This window comes from Mustela putorius, unplaced genomic scaffold (genome assembly GCF_011764305.1).
Source record: "Mustela putorius furo isolate JIRA1106 unplaced genomic scaffold, ASM1176430v1.1 tig00000592_pilon_pilon_pilon, whole genome shotgun sequence".
NCBI lineage: Eukaryota > Metazoa > Chordata > Mammalia > Carnivora > Mustelidae > Mustela > Mustela putorius.
The window spans coordinates 8,989,095-9,009,871 of NW_025421426.1; the positions used below are offsets into that span (position 1 = coordinate 8,989,095).

The 20,777-nt window shown below is 48.2% G+C and overlaps 2 protein-coding genes across 3 annotated transcripts in view; one reads left to right on the forward strand and one right to left on the reverse strand.

Annotated features, from left to right (window-relative positions):
- On the reverse strand, positions 1 to 20,661 carry DNTTIP1 (deoxynucleotidyltransferase terminal interacting protein 1). Its single transcript, XM_004746338.3, has 13 exons — positions 20,474 to 20,661; positions 19,824 to 19,894; positions 18,855 to 18,951; positions 14,703 to 14,801; positions 8,521 to 8,589; positions 8,203 to 8,259; positions 7,888 to 7,946; positions 6,963 to 7,008; positions 4,784 to 4,842; positions 4,622 to 4,682; positions 2,064 to 2,135; positions 474 to 529; positions 1 to 364 (listed from the first exon to the last, which is right to left on the reverse strand). Exons 1-13 carry the CDS (start codon positions 20,576 to 20,578, stop codon positions 226 to 228), a joined length of 990 nt encoding a protein of 329 aa, XP_004746395.1. The 5' UTR covers positions 20,579 to 20,661; the 3' UTR covers positions 1 to 225.
- WFDC3 (WAP four-disulfide core domain 3) overlaps positions 20,652 to 20,777 on the forward strand; it is a 12,753-nt gene continuing 12,627 nt past the window's right edge. Inside the window, exon 1 of one of the 2 annotated variants that reach the window (XM_013053249.2) lies at positions 20,652 to 20,752. The gene's annotated coding sequence lies outside the window, so the exon portion shown is untranslated. The remainder of the gene's footprint in view (positions 20,753 to 20,777) is intronic. The other variant, XM_045082156.1, reaches the window with a different exon arrangement.

Below are 20,777 nucleotides of genomic sequence, written 5' to 3' on the forward strand. Positions count from 1 at the left end.
TGTTTATTACAAACTGTTTAATTGCTTCTTAACCCAATAACTTTAGAAATATAGAACCACGTGCCAGTGTGGGGGTGCTCTGTAGTGAGTCACTACAGACTAGCCCAGGCACAGCTTAATGCCGCTGAGTTCCATCCAGGAGCAGTCCCAGCAGTGGCCTCAGCCGTGTGGGTGACAGGGTCTTGGAAGAGGGCTGCCAAGAGTAGCCACGGGACCTGGCTTCGGTCAGGTCTGTGGAGGTGCTTCAGCAGCACGATGCTCGTTCTCTGTCCGTAGTGTCTCCATGTACTTCCGCATCTTCTCAACCATCCAGGAGGGTAGCACAAAGGATTTCAACTCCTCCAGCTTCAGGTCCAGGCATCCTCTGGAAGAGACATTGAGGAGGAGAGTTAAAGCAAGGGAGGGTGGAGGCCCAAGCGCATGCCAAGGGGCTACTGCGGGGGGTGGGGCAGGGTACCCATGACCGGTTTCACCTGTAGTCATCACTGGCCGCGAGGTCCCGGATGTCCTCCTCGATGAGGAGGTAAGCCTAGGGCAAGAGCAAAGAAGGGTGATCATTGCCTCTGATTCATTTCAACTCAATATCACTTTATTAAACATGTGATTAATATAAGGGCTGGACGGCAGAGGGGCCTTATTTACAGTTGAGGGGGTAGTGAGTAGGGAGAGACTGGAGAATAGCTCCCTGAGACAACCTTTCACTCCAATAGAAACTTGATCGGTAAGGGAGCTGGGATGGGTGACTTCCTTACAGCCTCCCCCACCTCTTAAAAAAAAGAAAAAAAAAAAAAGACTCTGAGGTGGCTTAACATGAAATGGCAAAAGCGCTAGCAAAACACACATGGAAACAGGGAATCAGGAGGAGGAAGCTGTGTGTTAGGTATGGAAGTGAGATGATTTGGTTTTGAACTTCGTGGCAAAAGGGCAAAGGTGAGAAGCTGTGCAGCTGTCTCCTACCAGCGGCCAGCGGCATGGCTCTGGCACAGAGCCATGGCTGCAGGGGTAGGGAGCCCTCTTGTGTGCTTACCACACAGAGGCTGTTATTCATCACATGGGAAAATCTCCCATAGGAGACAGTTCTTTCTAGTCTTAGGGTCAGGACTGTGTGTCCCTGGAGTCATCTGTCATCTTATGAGCACTATGAACTCTGTCACCAATGAGATGTCCTTGAGAAGGCCTAGAGTTAAATTTGCAAAAATGCACAGAAGTGTGCTGGTTTCCCAAGTCAGCTATTAAAAAAACCCACCCCCTTTAAAGCTACTTTTGCTCATGGCTTAACATTAGATCCTGTCTTTCCTTTTACCCATCTATTTCTTATTTACATATGTTGAATTTTATCCATCAGTGGTAAGCTCCCTGAAATCTTCTGAAATGGGGTATAGGAATCAGCCCAGTAGTAAAAGAGAAGATAGTTTCCTTGCCAGGAAGGAGATGGCACACTGTCTGCAAGGCCCCTGAATTCTAACAGGAGCAGTCCCATGGTAGGACTGAGTCCTCAGTGGTGACACCGCATATGACGGACAAAGCCCTGCTAGTTTGAGAACACCTGCAACCATGGATTTCCCAAGATCGTTGCTTGATGAGCTAAGAACTTTTTAAGCAGAGGTGATTCTGGAAGGGAGTGCTAGGCGTGGCAAATGGGTTTCACCACATGTTCTAACTCCTGCAGACAGCAGGTGCTCCCTGGAGCACTGTCTTGGGGGAAGAGCCTACAGCTGTGTCTAATGGCAGAGGTGGTGATCCGTGAGAAGCATCTGTCAATTGTCACAGGAGGGAAAAATAGCGTTCCGTGTGTCAGGCACCTGCCACTCTTATACACAGCTAAGAGAATCTGAATATAGGGATGATGTTGGAGGGAGTGAGGGAGTGGTGAGTGGGAAGGGAATCCACGGAGTAAGGCCAGTCTTCAGTGGGAAGGGCCCTCCCCACCCTGACAAGTCTCCCTTTCCACATTCATCAGGCTTGGGGAGTCTCAGACATGGAAGGAAGCTGCCAGCAACAGCGGGACCCATGGCTGCTGGGCTGGGTGGGTCTCTGACAGGGCATGTGTGAACAGTGCTTACCATCTTCCCCCCTGTTGCCCTCATGTGATGCTGCTCAGCCAGCCAGTGCTTGTCCTGGGGGTCGGCTGCATACTGGAAGGGATGAAGTCGCAGGTGTTAGACTAGTGGGAGGATCCTCATTTGGTCCCAGAGCAACTCTCAGCAAGACCTTGTCCCAGCCCGGTGAATGCAGAGGGCTCGCCAAGCTCTTCCCAGCGAGCGGAGCTGAGCCCAGGAGGCCAGGGGACAGGACCCAAATCCCAGAGATTTAGCAAGTTTCCTACTCCTTCCATTCTCAAAGCACAGCACTCTGTCAACTGGCCAGACCGGTGACTATTATTCCAGAATTCTATTCTTTTTCAAAAAATGACCTGAGGTAGTTTGCCACATGTGTGAAATGTTATGGTAACCACATTTTCTGAAACAAAACTCAGGACAGGTCATGCTCTGGGGGAGGCAGAATAGCACTGTGGGTAAGAAGTTCATTTTGGAATTAGGTTTATATTCTGGTCCCTGCCTCTTAGTAGATGGTGTCAACCTGGGCAGCAATTTCCTTGAGACTCAGTTTCTTCATCTGTGAAACCAACAGTATTAATACTCAGGAGCTTGTCAAGGATAAATGAGATCGTGCATAAAAAGTGGTAAAGAGAGGAGCAGCTGGGTGGCTCAGTGGGTTACAGCCTCTGCCTTCGGCTCGGGTCATGATCCCAGGGTCCTGGAATTGAGTCCCGAATCGGGCTCTCTACTCAGTGGGGAGCCTGCTCCTCCCTCTCTCTCTGCCTGCTGCTCTATTTGTGATCTCTGTCAAATAAATAAATAATAACACTTTAAAAAATGCATTAGAAAAAGTGGTAAAGACAGTATCTGACACACAGGAAGTGAGAGAGAGAGAGAGAGAGAGAATGAGAGAAAGTGTGAGAGGGGAGAGGCCAGAAGGAGAAGCAGACTCCCTGCTGAGCAGGGAGCTGGATGTGGGACTCGATCCTGGGACTCCAGGATCATCACTGGAGGCCAAGGCAGTTATTTAACCAACTGAACCACCCACGTGCCCCCTTCCTTCCACTTCTTAGGCTGGAAAGATTACAGTGAGAGATCGTCCCCACTGGTAATGAATGCGGGTTGGCAGTTCATTACAAACGGTAGATCGAAGAATTGGGAATGTGTGCCGGTAATCACGAACATTTACGGAGCCTTGCCAAGCGTCAGCAGTGCGCTGGGAGCTTTCCCGCACTCTCCCCCTATTCTACCAAGCCTACAAGGTTGGATTTTATCTTTCTATTTTTGGAGATAACAAAACAGGCTCAGAAATGGGAAGGAAAAATAAAATAAGAACAGAACAGAGAGGAAGGCAAACCTTAAGAGGCTCTTAACTCTAGGAAACAGTGTTGCTGGAGGGGAGGGTGACAGGCATTAAGGAGGGCACTTGATGGAAAGAGAATTGGGTGTTCCATGCAACTGATTAATCACTAAATTCTACCTCTGAAACTAGTAATACACCATATGGTAACTAAACTGAATTAAAAAAAGAAAGAAAGAAAAAGAAATGTGAAGTCGCTTGACCAAGGTCACACGGCTACCAAGCAGTGGAAACAGGGCTTAAGCTACACTTCTAACCATCGTGCTACTGGAGTTCCAAGGAGATGCCAGAGCACATACACTTGGGGGATGATGCCAAAAGGGTTTTGGAAGAAGTGGATCTACAGAAGAGTCAGGCAGAGATCTAAGCCCGGAGGGGAGGAAGGTCATCAGAGGGAACAGCAGGAGTGGAGATGCTGAAAGGAAAATGAAGTAGCAGGTAGGCCACACTGTCCAGGTGCTGAGGCTCTCAGGATATAAGACTGAAAATTCAGCAGCAGGTCCACTCTTCAAAGAACCTGAACTTGCACAAAATGTAGTAGACAGAGCCGTAATTCTGGGACCCCAAGTCTTATGTATGGGTGCAAAACACATCTTGAACACACACGCACTACTATTTTTCTAATATATTTGGATACTTTTGTGATGGAAAAAACACAAATTCATTTAAGGGGTGATTGCTATCCTGCCTCCCATTATTTTCTTAAATAGGACAGACCTAGGGACCTTTCTGAAAAGGGTTAGAATTGCACCCGCCCGTGCTCCACTCTCTTTATTTTACATACAATTGAATAAGGTAATGGTTAATAGCTCAGGCTTTGGGGAAGACAGACCCAGACTGGAATCCTACTCACATTAGACTTACCCCTTACCAGCTAAGTAACTTTGGGCCAGTCACTTAGCCTTTCTTTACCTCTGTTTTTAATTTTTTTATGTATTGTGAAACAATGATAGCCATCTCCGTTTTAAAGAATTGCTCTCAGAGATAATGTAAGTGCAGTGCCTGAACCCTGTCTGGTCTGCAATAAGCATACAAGAAAAGTAGCTGTTATTGAGGGGCAGAATGTTCAGTAAATTCCAAAAGGTAAAGGTTAAGGGCAGAGGGGTAACTAGAGCGCAGAAGCCCTGACTCCCAGATCAGTGTCTGTTCCAAGCATCTCTGTGCGGTCCAGAGCTCCCAGCATGCACTGCGGTGGCCCGCCTCACTCCCTGCACTTGCCTACCTTAAAGAGGTGCGGATGCTTGATGTAGATTCTTCCTCTCGTGCCCCCCATGCCCAGGGCCCTGAAAAGGGCAGAGGAGTGTTAAGGATTCCAGCCTCAGAAGTCCTAGGGGTAGGCCCCCAAGCTGCCCTGCCCCCTCAGCACCAAAGCTCTCGAACTTACTTGTTGGCTCGAGATCCCAACACGAAAGTGGTAGATTCATTCAGCCGGGCTGGGTCCCACTATGCAAAAGACAGAGAGGCTGGTGAGGTGAGGTCTACCTGGTGGGCAGGATGGAAATGCTCTTCTCCTATCACCATCCTCGCCCACTATTTTGAACAGCTGAATCAAGAAACCAAGTATTGACAATATACTGGGCTAGATATTGGGGATAGAGAGACGAGTAAGATAGTCTCTGCTCTCTGGGGGCCACAGACATTATGTACAGATAATTAAACCAGCATGAGACAGGCAGGGATACAGATGCTGGGTGTGAGGGATGCCACGGGGGAGGGCAACAGGAAGGCTCCCTTGCAGAGTTTAATTCCCAGGTTAATTCTGGAAGGGCCGAGGGGCGGAAGAAAGGGCGGTACAGTATGAATGGTAGGAAGCGAGAGCGGGCTTGGCAGGCTGGAGAGACCACAAAGGGTTCTATGAAGTAAAAGGAGAGAGAGCACAGATTAGGGAGAGGCAACAAATGAGGTAGGAGGGAGAAGCAGAGAGGGGCTGGAGGCCCGGATGTGCTTCCTCCCCCCACTCCTCCGAAAAGGAAAGTCTGTTCTCGTTTTTACTAGAGGATCGGGTGGCACAGGACAGTTCACTAAATGGCTTCAGAGACAGGGGCTAGAGGAGACACAAAACATCCGCTGGTGGGAAAGGAAAACTACCAGGAGGAGTAAGAGCTGGCTGATTCCTTCGCCGCCTCATTTAGGGGAGGGACGTGGTGCCTCTCAGCAACAGGCTGGAAAAGGCTTCGGCCCTCCTGAGTCTGCTTGAGTTGCTGCTTTTAGGGGTTTGCACTTTATTCATTCTGTAGGCCACGGGGAGTCACTGAGGCTTCTAAATAGGGAGAGCCAGATTTGACTTAAAGACCGCTCACTCGCCCACACACGGCTGATGGATTCGAAGTGGCAAGACTACAGGCAGGGAGCGGTTTAGGGGTTGCTGGACTAAAGCATTTCAGAAACAAGAGAAGGGTCTGAGCTCAGGCGGCAGGAAGGATGACAAGGAGGGAAGAGGAACTGGGATCTCTGTGGGGAGTGGGATCAGCCCGGCCTCGAGGGGACACAGATGGAAAGGAGGGGAAGAGGGAAAGGGAACTGAAGTGGAGAATGTCAAAGAAGGTCTATGAGGAAAGATTCTGCCTGCAATTTTAGATAGGCTGAGTCTGAAATGCTGCAGAAGCTCCAGGCAGGGAGGTCCAGCAGACAGCAGGAGACGTAAATTCTAAACCAGAAAGAGACATGTGGGACAAAGGGGTATGGTGACCTCGGCTCACACTGGTCCCTGAGATCCTGAGAGTGAATGCTTGAGAGCACTCACGGAACCTGACGTGCAGGAGAGGGCCAGCGAGACGACTCGGAGGGATACCCACGTACGAGGCTCACGGCTGAGGAAGAATGACTCATGAGAGGGAGAAGGGATGTCCGGCGAGGAACACAAAAATCAGGGAAATGCAGGATTATTAGCTCGAGGGGAGCAGAGTGGAAGACGAAAGGCATGGTCACTGGTGTGAGAGCAGAGAGGGCCAGTAACACAGGAGGTGGAACATTTCTACTAGACAGAGCCTCCGCCAGGCCAGTGGAGCTTTTGCCTCCCTTACTGGGCTTCCATTTGTGGCTTTATTTGAAGAAAGGATTCTACTAAAAGAGCTTGCAAACAACTGTTCTGGAGCCAAGAGAGGCTAATGGTTAAGACCATAGGCTCTGGTGGCAATGGACCTTGGCTTTCACACTTTGCTTGACCATCTAGCAGCTGTGTGACTCTGAGCAGGTCTCTGAGCCTTCATTAAGTTCAAGGGTATTAAGTATATATGATAACTACACTTAATACACTACACCACAGAAGGGCTACAGAATCTTTCTCAGAAGATTGTTATAAAGATTAAATGAGATGACATACAGAAGATTTAGTGCAGGGCCTGTCTTATATTAAGCACCCCTAGTTCCAATCCCTGTTTAAGATCCTTCCGGGAGGCCAGAGAGGGGCGTGGGTACAGGGTGGAGGTTGGGGAATAGGTGGGAAGGCTCTGGAAAGGCTTGTGCGCCTCCCTCACACTCTCGCCCCTTCCCTCATGGTGGGTCCAGAACCTTGACTGGGTCTCCCTGGGATAGTGGTCACTGCCACGCCCACATAATCATACCTTGGGGCCTTCTCGGCGAATAGGTTCACAGGATTTTGGCTTCCATCTGATTGGAAGGAAAGAAGAAGGTAAATTCTCCGAGGTGAGGCCTAGGACTGAACAAAGCCTGCTGGTGGTGGTAGGAGTTCCTCACACACTCCCACTTTGGCCCTGATGGTCTCTCCTCCCGGTTACCCACTGAGGAGGTACAAAGGTAAAAGGGCATTCTAGGACTGGCTCTGAGACTACCTAGCCATGAGGGCAGGTCCAGGAAGCTCTCTGAGCCTTCCTTTCCTTCTCTGTGAAAAGGGCAGCAACTGCCCCTCCCCCATGTTTGGGAGCCAGGGGGCTGCCTGGGGGTGGGGTGGGGAGAACAAGCCACAGTATGGCGGCCACACTGCTCTACTGCTCTGTCTCCCCAAGCCAGTGGTTCCAGACAGTCCCCGCTGCTCCGAACTAGACTGATGTGGCTTTCTCGATCAGACTTCCATGTAAAGTCTTACTTGAAAAAAAGATTCTGTTGCTTCAAAACCTTTGTAGTACAATGTTGCTCATTATTAATTGGCTGACCTTGGACAAAAATCCTGAGTCTGTTTCCTGATTTACAAAATTAACTATACCTTCACTAGTGGGTGGCTGTAAGGGTTAGAAGGTAAAGTATGTAAGATATTTAGAGAAGTTATAACACGTTATGAGCCTTCAGTATGGACTCACAATAAAAACAGCTCTGGTCTTTAATCAAGCTGGGCAGAACAGTTCTGGGGCAAAAGCAGGCTAAAACAATGTCCTCCCTGCTGCCTTCTTGCCCCAGCCCTCAAACCAGACTAAGCCTTCCCCACGGTGACTCAAACAGTGGGATCTGATTTTGGCAGGCCAGGAGTTCTGGCCTCTCTCCCTCCAGGCCCACCCCCTCCCTGCCCTCCCGGCACTGCCGGCCCCTACTCACACCAGGCCAGCGGCTGCCCGGTCGTTTGACAGCATGTGTCCAGGAGGCCGTCCCTTCCTCTGCCAGAAAGAACAGCTGTCAGAGGCCTGACCCCGTGGGCAGCCCCACCCCACGCCACTGGCACGCCGAGGGTCACTTGGTGGAGATGGTTTTCCAAAGAGACCAAATGATGCTTGAGAGCGAACAGGGAGAGTTAACAGTCTCCAGGGGTCCTGCTTCTCATGCTAGAAAGGCCCCCATGATGCATGGAGGAAGCCCTCTATTTTCTGGAGTCGTAGGGTTTTTTCCTAGCCAGAAAGCATGGAGATGAGTTACCTTTTTGGGAACAGGGCTTCCTCGATGGGCACATTCCTCTTCTGTCTGTCGGCCGCGCTGGAGGGAAATGGAAAGGAGGGGCCAGTGGCGAGCCAGTGCCTGGGATCGGCAGGTTCAGGGGCTGCTGAAAGCAAAGCCCTGGACTACCTCATCGGGCCCCTCCCTGGGCTGGGCCTCCTGAGCTCTCCCAGCGTGACGCTGTTTGGAGCTCTTTCTACAAGTGCGTTGTATGTGGAAGCTCCCTGGGCCCAGAGAGTTCACCTGCCTCCCAGCTTCATCGGTCTCCCCCTGCAACATCCCAGACCCAGCAATTCTGACCTTTATCCCTGGAAGCTCATGGGTCAATCTGGGTATTACTTTTTCTCCATCGGAAAACAGTAGTTTAGCCTGAAAAGAAAAGACCAAGTGTTAACAGTCACTATTGTGGTGGGTAACAGCTGGGTTAAAACTTCAGATTGGGTTGAAATGTTTTCATGATCAGTACAAAAGCATCTTGAGAGATGCATATACATAGATATCTACCTTCTTTCTAAAAAAATTCAGTTGACCCTTGACCCTGCATAGGCTGACTTACACAGTTTTTTTTCCATAAAAACAGTACAGTACTGCAAATGTATTTTCTCTTTCTTACAGTTTTCTTAGTAACATTTTCTTTTCTCTAGCTTATTTTATTGCAAGTATACAATCTATAAATCATATGACATACAAAATACGTGTTAATCAACTGTTGATGTTATGGGTAAGGTAGTTCTGGTCAACATAAGCTGTTAGTTTTTGGAATCGAAAGTTTATATGTGGGGGCGCCTGGCTGGCTCAGTGGTAGAGCATGCAACTCTTGATCTTGGGGTAATGAGTTTGAGCCCCACGTTGGGTGCAGGGATTACTTTAAAAAAAAAAAAAAAAAGGGAAGGATGTATGTGTATTTGTGTATTTTACACAGCAGGAAGTTGGTGCCCATCATCCCTGCCTAATTCTGTTCAAGGGTCAACTATAATTAATGATCATTGCTGAAAAATGATGAAAAAAAAGATGAAACTATACAAAAAATCCCCACGCCAAACCTGAAATCTCTGTATCTACCGACTACTGTTAATACTTCTTTTCCTTTTTTCTTTTTCTTTTTTATTTATTTTTTTAAAAAAGATTTTATTTATTTATTTGACAGACAGAGATCACAAGTAGGCAGAGAGGCAGGAAGAGAGAGAGTTGGAAGCAGGCTCCCTATGGAGCAGAGAGCCCGATGTGGGGCTCAATCCCAGGACCCTGAGATCATGACCTGAGCTGAAGGCAGAGGCTTTAACCCACTGAGCCACCCAGGTGCCCCACCTTTTTCTTTTTAAAGATTTTATTTATTTATTTGACAGAGAGAAAGATACAGTGAGAGAGGGAACACAAGCAGGGGGAGTGTGAGAGGGAGAAGCAGAATGCAAAAAAGTCAGCAGGAAGCTGACTTGAGCCAAAGGTAGATGCTCAACGAACAGACCCACCCAGGCGCCCCTACTGGTAATATTTCAGTGTCAAGTCTTCATTACTTTTTCCTATGTAAATATATACTATATATTATTTTTCCTAACTAAATGTATTAACATAATATATATTCCTCAACAAGCTGCTGCTTTTCATTTAATAAATACTGAGCTCCCAGTGTAGACGTGCTGGGGACGCAGTAGTAAGCAGCACATGCAAAGTCACTGCTCTTGCAGAGCTTCTACTCTGCGGGAGATCTGGATAATAAGCAAATAAACAAACATATATACAAGGTGATTTCAGATTGTGATAAACGGTGTAGAGAAAAAAACCCCAGGCAGATGGGACAGAACTAGCGAGGGGAGGGCTGTTTAAGTAGGTGGTCAGGGGAGGCTGTGCTGAGCAGGCAGCCTTCTGGGCTGGGCAGGAGAAGGAGAAGAGCTGAGAAGGGTGTCAGCAGCAGGGAAGAGGGCAAAAGCCCCAAAGCGGGAACAGACTCGGCTTGTTTGAAGGAAAAGATGGCCTGGCAAATAGTGGGCAGAGGAGAGAGGCGTGAACGAGGAGCGTGAATGAGGCAGGCAGGGCCCTGCAGGTTACGGGAAGAGTTGTGTTCTCTCACAAGAGAACGTGCGTGGCATTGGGTGAGCCTGAGCGCTCCCCTCTTCTGGAAACTCTCTCCTACTGGCTCCTGTGGCCACACTTCCCTGGTTTTCCTCCTACTCGTCTGGCCACTCTCTCTTAGTCTTCTTTGCTGGCTCATCTTCCTCAGTGTGGTTCATTCTGTCTTCTTCCATTTGGTATTCTATCTGCTCTCATCACGCTCACAGCTTCAGTTAACATCTATGCATGGACGAGACCGTAATTCTAAAAAAATCTGAGTTCCGGGGCACCTGGGTAGCTCAGAGGGTTAAGCCTCTGCCTTCAGCTCAGGTCATGGTAACAGGGTCCTGGGATCGAGCCCTGCATCGGGCTCTCTGCTCAGCGGGGAGCCTCCCCCCCCCTGCCTGCTTGTGATATCTCTATGTCAAATAAATAAATAAAATCTTAAAAAAAAATCTTAGTATGGTTGACACACCATGTTGACCCTATGATTTTTTTCTCTTCAGCTGTGGCCTCTCCGTTGAGCTCCAGATTTATACAACGGTCTGCCTGGTGTCTATGCATGGAGGTCCCAAGTTTGCTAAGTCCAATACTAGACTCGTAAACCTCCTCCAAACGTTGCAGTGGAGAGTGCTCAAGTCTCCATGTGAAATTATGTGCATGTTTTGCGGTAACGGAATTCATTCCTCTCTGCCTAACCAAGCTGTAGGTTTCAGGAGAGCAGGAGCCCTGCTCGTTCATTTGCCATTTGTTCCTTCGCTTCCTCCTTCACTGATGCATGCAATCATTCGGCACACACTCAGCGCCCCCCATGTTAAGAGTCCTATTCTAGGGCGGGGCAAACTGTAGTGAACAAAGTTAGACCTCAGCTCTTATAAAGCTCAAGCTTTTAGCAGAGGTGGGGGTATAAAGGAGACAGAAAAGAAATTCATGAACTATTAATAATTTCCGATTGAAGTCAGGGATAGAAATCAACACGATGATAGAGATTAACTGGAGGTGGGGAAAAAAGTGAGAATGAGGAGCTACTTTATTTTTTAAAAAATATTTTATTTATTTGTTAGAGTGAGTGAGCGCACAAGCAGGGGTGCAGCAGGCAACGGGAGAGAAGCAGGCTCCCTGCTGAGCAAGGAGCCCAAGGAGGGGCTCCATCCCAGGATCCAGGACCCTGGGGTCATGACCTGAGCTAAAGGCAGACACTTAACCAACTGAGCATCCCGGCATCCTTACTTTATTATTTTTATTTATTTATTTTTAATTTTTTTTTAATTTTTTAATAAACATACAATGTCCTTACTTTATTTTTAAAAAGATTTTATTTATTTGAGAGAGAGAGTGAGAGAGAGGAAGCATGGGGGGGGGCTGGGTGGGTGGGGGTGGGAGTGGGGCACGAGGCGGAAAAGGTGCAGAGGGAGGCAGAGAACCAGATTCCCCGCTGAGCACACTTAATCCCAGGACCGGATCAGGACCTGAGCTAAAGGCAGATGCTTAACTGATGAGCCACCCAGGTGGGAGGATGGGGGGTGAGGCAGGGGTGGTGGTGGGGTGTTACTTTAGATGAAATAGCCAGGGAAGGCCTCTCTGAGAGGCAATATTTGAGCTAAATCTGAAGAAAAGGAGGCAGCTATATAAAGAGTTAAGGACAGGGCATGCGGGTAAGTGAGAACAGCAAGTGCAGAGACCCTGAGCTCAGTGCACTGGAGACCCAGAAAGATTCCAGCGCAGCTAGAAGATAGTCAAGGAGGGGGTGGTGGGAAGAGGTGAGCAGCAGGGAACATTTACTGAGTCCTTGCTATTGATCTAAAATCTTTAAAGATATTACAACAACTAATCCTCCCAACAATCCTATGGTGCAGCACCTCTACACCTATTTTGCAGATGAGAAAACTGAGATTTAGTAAGGTGAAGTAACTCGCCTCAAGTTACACAGCTAGTCTGCTAAAGTTGGTTAAGCGACTGCCTTCAGCTCAGGTCACCATCCTGGAGTTTTGGGATCCAGTCCGGCTGGCTCCCTGCTCAGCGGGGAGTCCGTTTCTCCCTCAGACCCTTCCCCCTCTCATGTTCTCAAATAAATAAAATCTTAAAAAACAACAAGAATAAAAAAACCCCCAGGACTCCTATCTGGACAGTGCAAATAAAAAGAAAGCCTGCATTCTTAACTACCATGCCACATTTTTCTTAAAGGATGTGTAGCAAATAAATAATTAAATACGTAAATAAAATGAACAAACAAAAACCAATTATCATGCAAACAAAATCAAGCAAACCAAAAAATGCAAGGTAACAGGATATAGATAAGATCAGCCTCTTCTCCCTGAGAAATAGCCAGAAAGGTGCAGCCCAGGAGATTAGGGAGCATGATGTGGGGTCGGAAGTGCAAACAAGTCAAGTCAACACCAACAAACTAAAAACCCTTTTCTGTCTCACGTCCGATATGAACAATCTTTTCAAGCAACAAGAAGTTCCGTGTGCAGTTCCGACGAGGCGACGCCAAAGAACTTCAAGTTTTCTGGGCTACCTGAAAACCAGGCTCTGCCAGGAGGCCGCTGTGTATTATAACCACAAACAGAACTGCCATGTATTTTCCGTGTAGTATGTTCTTTGTTGTCACGCACCCACGTGGTGCTGGTCGTGTATGAATATTTTCTCATTTAATCCTCACAGCAAACCACTGGTGCTGGGATTTTTACTCCCAATTTTAGGGATAAGAAAACTGAGGAAAAGAAGGGTCAAAAGACTTGTTTGAAATTTCTTGATTCATTGGTTTCTTGCTGAACTTTGGGCTTTCTACCTTCCCGATCTCCAATTCTTGCGCCCTGATCACACACCGTGTGTTCCACACTCCAGCTTCCCAGTCAGATCGATACCGGCCAAGGGACTCCAGGAGGTGGACGTGGGGACTCAGGAGACAGGAAAGGTGTACCATCCACGGAGCACAGATCATGCCCCCCATTCACCTTCAGCTCATCCTTCTGGGGACTCCTGAAGAGTTGCGTACATTTCCCTTCCATTCTCTAGGGCAGATTCCCAAACCAACCTCCTTATGGCAGCCAGAGTGAGTGATCTCTCAAAATGCCAATCTCAGTACGTAGCTCTTCTGCTTAGAACTCCATACCTATAATTTAGCCTCTGCTACTTTTCCAACTTCAACAAGTATCATTCTCTCCACCCTCTGAAAACCAGCAGCCCTGGCTTCTTTCTGTCCCTTGGATGTACTCCGCTTCCTTTTACCTCCAGGTTCCACACCTTCTAGTGTACTCTCTTCATTGCCTCCTGTGCTCACAGCACTCAGAACAGTTTGTAATTCCAAATCTACTGAATGATAACTGGAGTAATGTCAGGGAGCTGCGGTAAGGCCTGTGTCCATTTTGCATAGCGCAGCTGGGGCCTGGCACAGAAACGGCGCACGATATATATGAGCTGGAGAGGTAAATAAACTCGGGAAAGCATTCTGGGATGCAACCGAGACTGAAGGTTTATCAGTTTAAACTTGATTCAGTTCAAACTTAGAAGAATATTCAAACTTCCATGTTTGATTATGAGCAGATATTACAACTGATCGTAACATACTCCAGTCCCAGACTGAAGTAATGAATTGGCCTCCTAGGAGTCTGGCAGACTTAAGTATAAACCATGGGAAGCAGATCAGCTTTCTCTGCACGAATGGTTAGAGTTCTGCCCTCTCAAAGCACTAATGGATAGAGTTCTGCCCTTTCAAAAGCTGAGGCTCAGGCCCTGGTCTTGCTCTTTTCTGAGGCTGTGCCTGAGCAGCTGGCCAGCCCACCTCCTGGGAGACATGACTCTCTCATCTCCGGAGAATCACTCTCCTAGGACTAAGTTCAAACCCGTCTCTGCGGCTCTGAGTGTGTAGAAATTTCCATCTCTGACAGCCAGTGGTTTCACAGTTAAGCACAGAAGCGGGTGATGCTGACAATTCCTATTAATAAGAACAGCTGACACATGCAAACAGGTTCACTCCTATTTTGGGAACACAGGCATTTTTAGACTTGATGTCATGCCTCCCGAGCACCCCCCGAGAGGTAGGAAAGCAGAAAGGGTGACAGGCCCCATGGTAATAAAAGGGGCTGTGACTACTTGCAGAGTGATGTCACCACTCGCAGAGGTGAGAAAGTGCTCAGATATCCTAACTCTTCCTTGTTCAGAGCCACAGTTTCTTCATCTGGAAACTAGGGATTACAATTTGTCTTCTGGGGCGTCAAACTAGTACACGTGAAAGCACTGGTCCCGTACTAGGTACAGAGGAGCCACTTCCCTTCTCTCTGTCAGCAGCAGCTCCAGGCCCTCTCTGGAGGCTCGCGGCTTATCAGGTATCCCCCCAAGTATCATGAATGAAGCGATCACACTTCTTAGTAGAGCCCTGAGGACGAAGCCTGGGCCTACGTCTCTGCATCTCTTGTTCCCTTGGGTCTCACCTGCTCCAGGCAGCTCCGACAGGCCTCCTGGATCAGCTGCTCTGCATCCACCTCTTCCCCGACGTTGTCTCTGACATTCAGTGCTGCCTTCTGGAAGAACTAGGGAGAAGTACAGCAGAGGACAAGGTCAGAAGACCTGTTAATCTGCAATAACTTAAAGGAAACAGAATATAAGAGAGAAGATTACGAACGTGGCTTTCAGATCAGACAGATAGAGAGTAGGTCACTTCCCACTCTATCCTGTCTTAAGGAGGATCACAGTCATGGAGGCCCTTTGCTCTTTGTCAAATAAATAAATAAAATCTTATTAAAAAAAACATCAAAAAGCAAATACAGAAAGACAAAAAAACTGCAAGTATATATATTAAAGTAACAGTGACATTATGGATGATTTTTTTTTTTTTTTTTTTTGCTTATCTATAGTATCTCAATTTTTATAACATACGTGCATTATTTCTGTAGAAGGAAAAAAGAATGCCAGTGCCCACAGTGAACATCCCAGGGCAGACCAGAAAAGATCCTGAGAGTAGAAGGTCCTCACTGAATTCTGACCTTGCCCAAGCCGAAAGAAAGGTGTGGAAAGGGTGGCATAAGACCTGACTAGGGCCCCAGGACACCCGCAGTCCCAATCAGCTAGGGAAGGGGAAGGCAGAAGTTTCTTTCATTGTGGAAGAGGGAGAGTCAGAGCCTGAGAACACTGAGGGACAGGTGATGGGAGGTCTCCAAATGGAGGCACTAGAACACATTCATTAAGAATCTAAGTTGTGTCTCCAGAAGACAATGTCATACAGAAAAATTCTGGTACCTATATACTGTGGAGACAACTATGGGGATGTACTTTCTTTTCTTATCTCCTCTCCTCCTTCCTTCTTTCCTTCCTCTCTCTCTCTCTTCCTTTCTTTCTTTTCTTTAAATTTTGAGTAGGCTCCATGGCGCCCCCTCCCGCCCAACCTGGGGCTTAAACTCATGACACCGATTAAGAGTTGCACGCTCCGGGTAGCTTAGCTGGTTAAGTGCCAGCTTGATTTCAGCTCAGGTCATGATCTCAGGTTGTGAGATCGAGTCCCACATCGGGTTCCCCCTCTGTGAGGAGTCTACTTCTCTCCTTCCCTCTACCCCTCTCCCACTTGCATTTTCTCTCTCTCTCTCAAATAAATAAATGAATCTAAAAAACAAAAACAAAAACAAAAAAACCCCAAAAACAAAAGGAAAGAAAAGAAAAAAGAGTTGCATGCTGTACTGAGTAAGCCGGCCAGGCACTCCCCAAGGGAATGTTCTTTCATTTTATATTTGACAAGGCTGAATGCCTGATATTGTTAATGTTTAGCTAAGGAGAAGTACAAGAAGGTGGATTAGAAGTCTGATGAGGGGAAGAGGAAAATTCTTCAGGCAAAGTTAAATGAATAGTCAGATGAGTTTCACTTTAAAACAAAACCTTAGGGTGCCTGAGTGGCTCAGTTGGTTAAGCGTCTGCCTTCAGCTCAGGTCATGATCTCAGGTTCCTGGGATGGAGTCCTTTGTGGGGCTCCCTGCTCAGTGGGGACTCTGCTTCTCCTTCTCCCTCTGCCCCTCCTCCCTCTCATGATCTCTCTCTCAAATAAATCAATAAAATCTTAAAAAAAAAAAAATCCCTAAGAACTGGAGATGAATACTGGTGTTCAGTGTTGATTACTGGCTAAGTGAAAGCTAGCTGAAACAATCTAGATTCTTTACAACCAGCCTGAGAAGTGGGCAGTGTGATGAATATACAGGGGTGACCGTAAGTGGACTCTCGACCTAAGAATGAAATCTGGTCCTGCATAAGGCATTCAAAAACGCTGCTGGGATAAATACAAAATTGTATTTCTTTCTTTCTTTTTTTTTTTAAGATTTTATTTATTTGACAGACAGAGATCACAAGTACACAAAGAGGTAGGCAGAGAGAGACAGAGGGGGAAGCAGACTCCCTGCTGAGCAGAGAGCCTGATGTGGGACTTGATCCCAGGACCCTGGGACCATGACCCGAGCTGAAGGCAGAGGTTTAACCCACTGAGCCACCCAGGCGCCCCTAGAGAGAAATTTTCTTGAGGAAAGAATATGTTTTCCTTTCTTTTTTTTTTTTAAAAAAGGACTTTATTCACTTATTTGAGTGAGAGAGGGAGTGCTGCATGCAGGAGCGGTGGGAAGGGCAGAGGGAAGAGCAGACTCCCCACCGAGCAGAGAGCCCAACACAGGGCTTGACCCCTGGACCCCAAGATCGTGATCTGAGCTGAAGTCAGACACCTAACTGAATGAGCCACCCAGGAGACTGCTGTGGGATTTTATTTTATTTTATTTTGAAAGGTTTTATTTATTTTTTGACAGAGAGAGAGATCACAAGTAGGCAGAGAGGCAGGCAGAGAGGGGAGAGGGAGCGGGCTCCCCACTGAGCAGAGAGTCCAATGTGGGGCTTGATCCCAGGGCCCTGGGATAACGACCTGAGTGGAAGGCAGAGGCTTTAACCCTCTAAGCCACCCAGGCGCCCCTGCTGTGGGATTTTAAATAGGGTAGTGACAGCCTTAGATTTACACCTTTGAGGTGTAAGAAGAGCAGCAGTAGGGGTCACAGGAGGGGCCTGGGTAAGAGAAAATGAAGGCCTGAACCAAGGCGGAGGTGAGGAAGAAGAAGGGCACGAAGACTGTGAAGTGGAATGGACAGGACTGTGGCTGGACAGGGGAGATGAAGGAAAGGCAGAGTCCTTGGTTTCCGGTTTCTAAATGAACGGTAGTCCCATTCAAACATCACATGTTCCAGAATGAGCTCCTGATGCTACCTGCTCTTTCCTGTCTTCCTCCTATCAAGCCAGTGGCAATGCTGTGTTTATAGTTGCCCAGGGCAGATAACTGATGCGTTCAGTTCTCTTGTTCTTTTACCTGCACATCTGAATCATCAGCAAAGCTTGTTGTTACCTCTAAAACACACGTGGAATCTCATCTTCCCAACACCTTTACTGCTAACACTCAAGCCACCATCATCTCAAGCCTCCTCCTGTAGGTCATTCTTTGCACATCAGTCACGGTGACCCTTTAAAAATGTTCACATCAAATACTCTGCACAAAACTCTCCAAGAGCCTCTATTTTACTCAGAGTAAACCCCAACATCCTTACCATGGCCTCAAAGGTTCTCCATGAACTGGGCCCCTCTTTCCCCTCTGATTACCTCTCCTATTACCCTCCTCCTGGCTCAGCTGGCTCTAGCCACACTGGAGACTTTGTTGCTTTGAATGCGCCAAGCATACCGCTGCCTTAGGGCATTTGCCCTTGTTCCCTCTGCCTGGACTGCTTTTCCCTGGTGTGTCTTGTTTTTCCCTTCCCTTATTCAGGTCTCTGCTCGCATGTGGCCTTCCTGGGCAAAGTCTATGAAACAGCCTTACTGTTACCCACTGGTCACTCTCTCCCCCTTCTCTCTGGCGTTCCCTAATATAGTACATATTGTTTAAAGAGAGCAGGAACACTGTTCATTTTGTTCTCTGCTACATCATCAGTGCCTTGAACTGTGCCTGCTATTACGGTGGAAGCTCAGTGAATACTTCTTGAACGAATAAACACAAGAAGAGGTTTAGGAAGAAAAAGGTCAGTTCTGAATATGCCGCTTGAAGCATCTATGGGACCATCAGAGTCATGCAGAAGTTTACTTAGAGGTTTAGAAAGGCATTTTAAATAATAATAATGTTGATAGTTACACAAATAATAAAAACACTTGTTTGGGGGCGCCTGGGTGGCTCAGTGGGTAAAGCCTCTGCTTTCGGCTCAGGTCACGACCCCAGGGTCCTGGGATTGAGTCCCGCATGGGGCTCTCTGTTCTGCAGGGAGCCTGCTTGCCCCCCTCTCTCTGCCTGCCTCTCTGCCTACTTGTGATCTCTCTGTCAAATAAATGAATACAATCATTAAAAATAAACAAAGAAACAAACAATCAAAAACACTTGTTTGAAGCATAGTGCTGAGCAGGTTACACTTAAATTATTTTATCCTCAAAACAGCTTGGCAGAAGAGGTATTCAAATTACCCCCAAAGAAAGGGGTAAAAGTTCTCAGGGGTTCAGAACTGGAAGACTTTGCACATCTGTGTGTAGCAGAGAGACCCAGGGGAATGTGATGCAGGAAAGGCTTGCCCATGCCTCTTTTTCCCTCTCACCTTCATGTACTTGTTGAAGACAGTCTGGATCTCCTCATTGATGCTAGGCTGCAGGACAGCGCGGAGGAGGTCCATGGAGATGGCAGGATCTGTGAAACTGCATTCAGGAGGGAGACACAATCAGGGGTTATGTCCCAGACATATCTTTCTTAGTCTGCCCAGCCAATTTCTGACACAGGCTCCTTTAACAGCAATAATAGATAGCTTCACCTGAAAACAAGCTACATGCCCAGGTTCTGTGCAAACTACACGGACATGGTTTTTTATTCCATTTCCATAATAACCCTATGAAAGGAGTTTTATTTTTTAAAGCGTTTTATGAGGGGCGCCTGGGTGGCTCAGTTGGTTGGATGACTGCCTTCGGCTCAGGTCATGATCCTGGAGTCCCAGGATCGAGTCCCACATCAGGCTCCCAGCTCCATGGGAAGTCTGCTTTTCCCTCTGACCTTCTCCTCACTCATGTTCTCTCTCACTGTCTCTCTTTCAAATAAATAAATAAAATCTTAAAAAAAAAAATAAAGCGTTTTATGAGATACAAAGTATACACTTCAATGAGTAGTTGTAGAGAACATCCACTTAATCACGACCTGGCAAGAATATAATCAGCATCCCAAGGTCCACCTTGTGCTCTCTCCCTTCCCCAACATAAATATTACTGTTTGCATAACAACAAAACAAAAAAACCCAAATCCTACTGTTTGCTATTCTGCCTTTTTACAGCCCTCGACCACAGAGCCAACTGAATGTTAGGGATCTCAGGCACTGCTGAATCCATGATTCCCCATTTTGTACCTGAATTCAGAGGGGGCAATGATTCAACCAAGATCAACCTTCTATAACAGAGTTATAGAAGCTGAGTCTCGGCTTTCCTAGTCCAGTGTTCTTTCTAACGGCTGATGAGCTCTTTCCAGCTCTGTGCAGTGGGGACCCCAAGGGTGCTGGGAGGTGAATACCCAGGACCAGCCTTACCTTGTTGTCATCTGTGAGCGGCGGCCCCTTCGCTGCACCTGCCGGTGCTTTATCATTATATTCCAAGGATTCTGCGGGGACCAAGGGAACAGATGTCACTAAGGCCCGTGACACTGGAGTAGAGGTGGAAGGTGAGTATGAAATTAAACTTAGACAGCCCTGTTTCTCAGGGAATTTCAGCGCTTCATCCACCCTGGGACAGGAGGCAGGGCGGCGGCAGAAAGGCCCTGCGGGGGTGGAGGAACTCAGGAAAAGTTTCCTGCCTCCAAAGTCCCAAACCCACCTTTTCTGGGACGGCAGGAGGAAGGGAACGAGTGTTTACCGAGGGACTACTCTGGGGCAGCCGGTGTGCTGGGCGCTTTCTTCGCATTTACACCCCAACCCCGTAACAACTTTATGAAGCGGCACTAATCATCTCCATTTTACAGAAGAGGAAACTGGAGCTCAGAGGTTGACAGGACTGGCTCACGTCACCTAGCTAGGAGGGCGGCACCAAAATTTGAATCCAGGTCGTCGGACTGCGAAAACGCCAACCCCCTGGGCAGCACCAGCCGCCGCGTTCTCTCGCCCGCGGGCTAGGGTCCCGGGAGCCCGAGGCCCAGCCGCCCCGAGCCCAGGCCCAGCCCCGGCCTCCCCGGGGGTGTCCTCACCGTGAGAACCAGCTGCCCCGCTGCGCCCGCGTCGCCCAGCTCGGGGCCGCCCCGCTCTGCCCCGCCGGGTCCCCGCGGCTGCTCGGCGTCGCCAGTGGCCCCCATGGCTCCCGCAGCCCCCACAACTTCAGTCCGACTCTGCCACCGGCCGGAAAGTGGCCCCGTGACGTCATTGGAACGCGCCGCGCGCCGACCCGGAAGCGCGCCGCGGCGAGCTGCTGGGTTTCCATGGGAACCGCAAGGCGCGTCTCGCTGGGGTCCCGGACTCCTAACGGCTCCGTGAGCGCGGTTGGCCGGGGCTTTG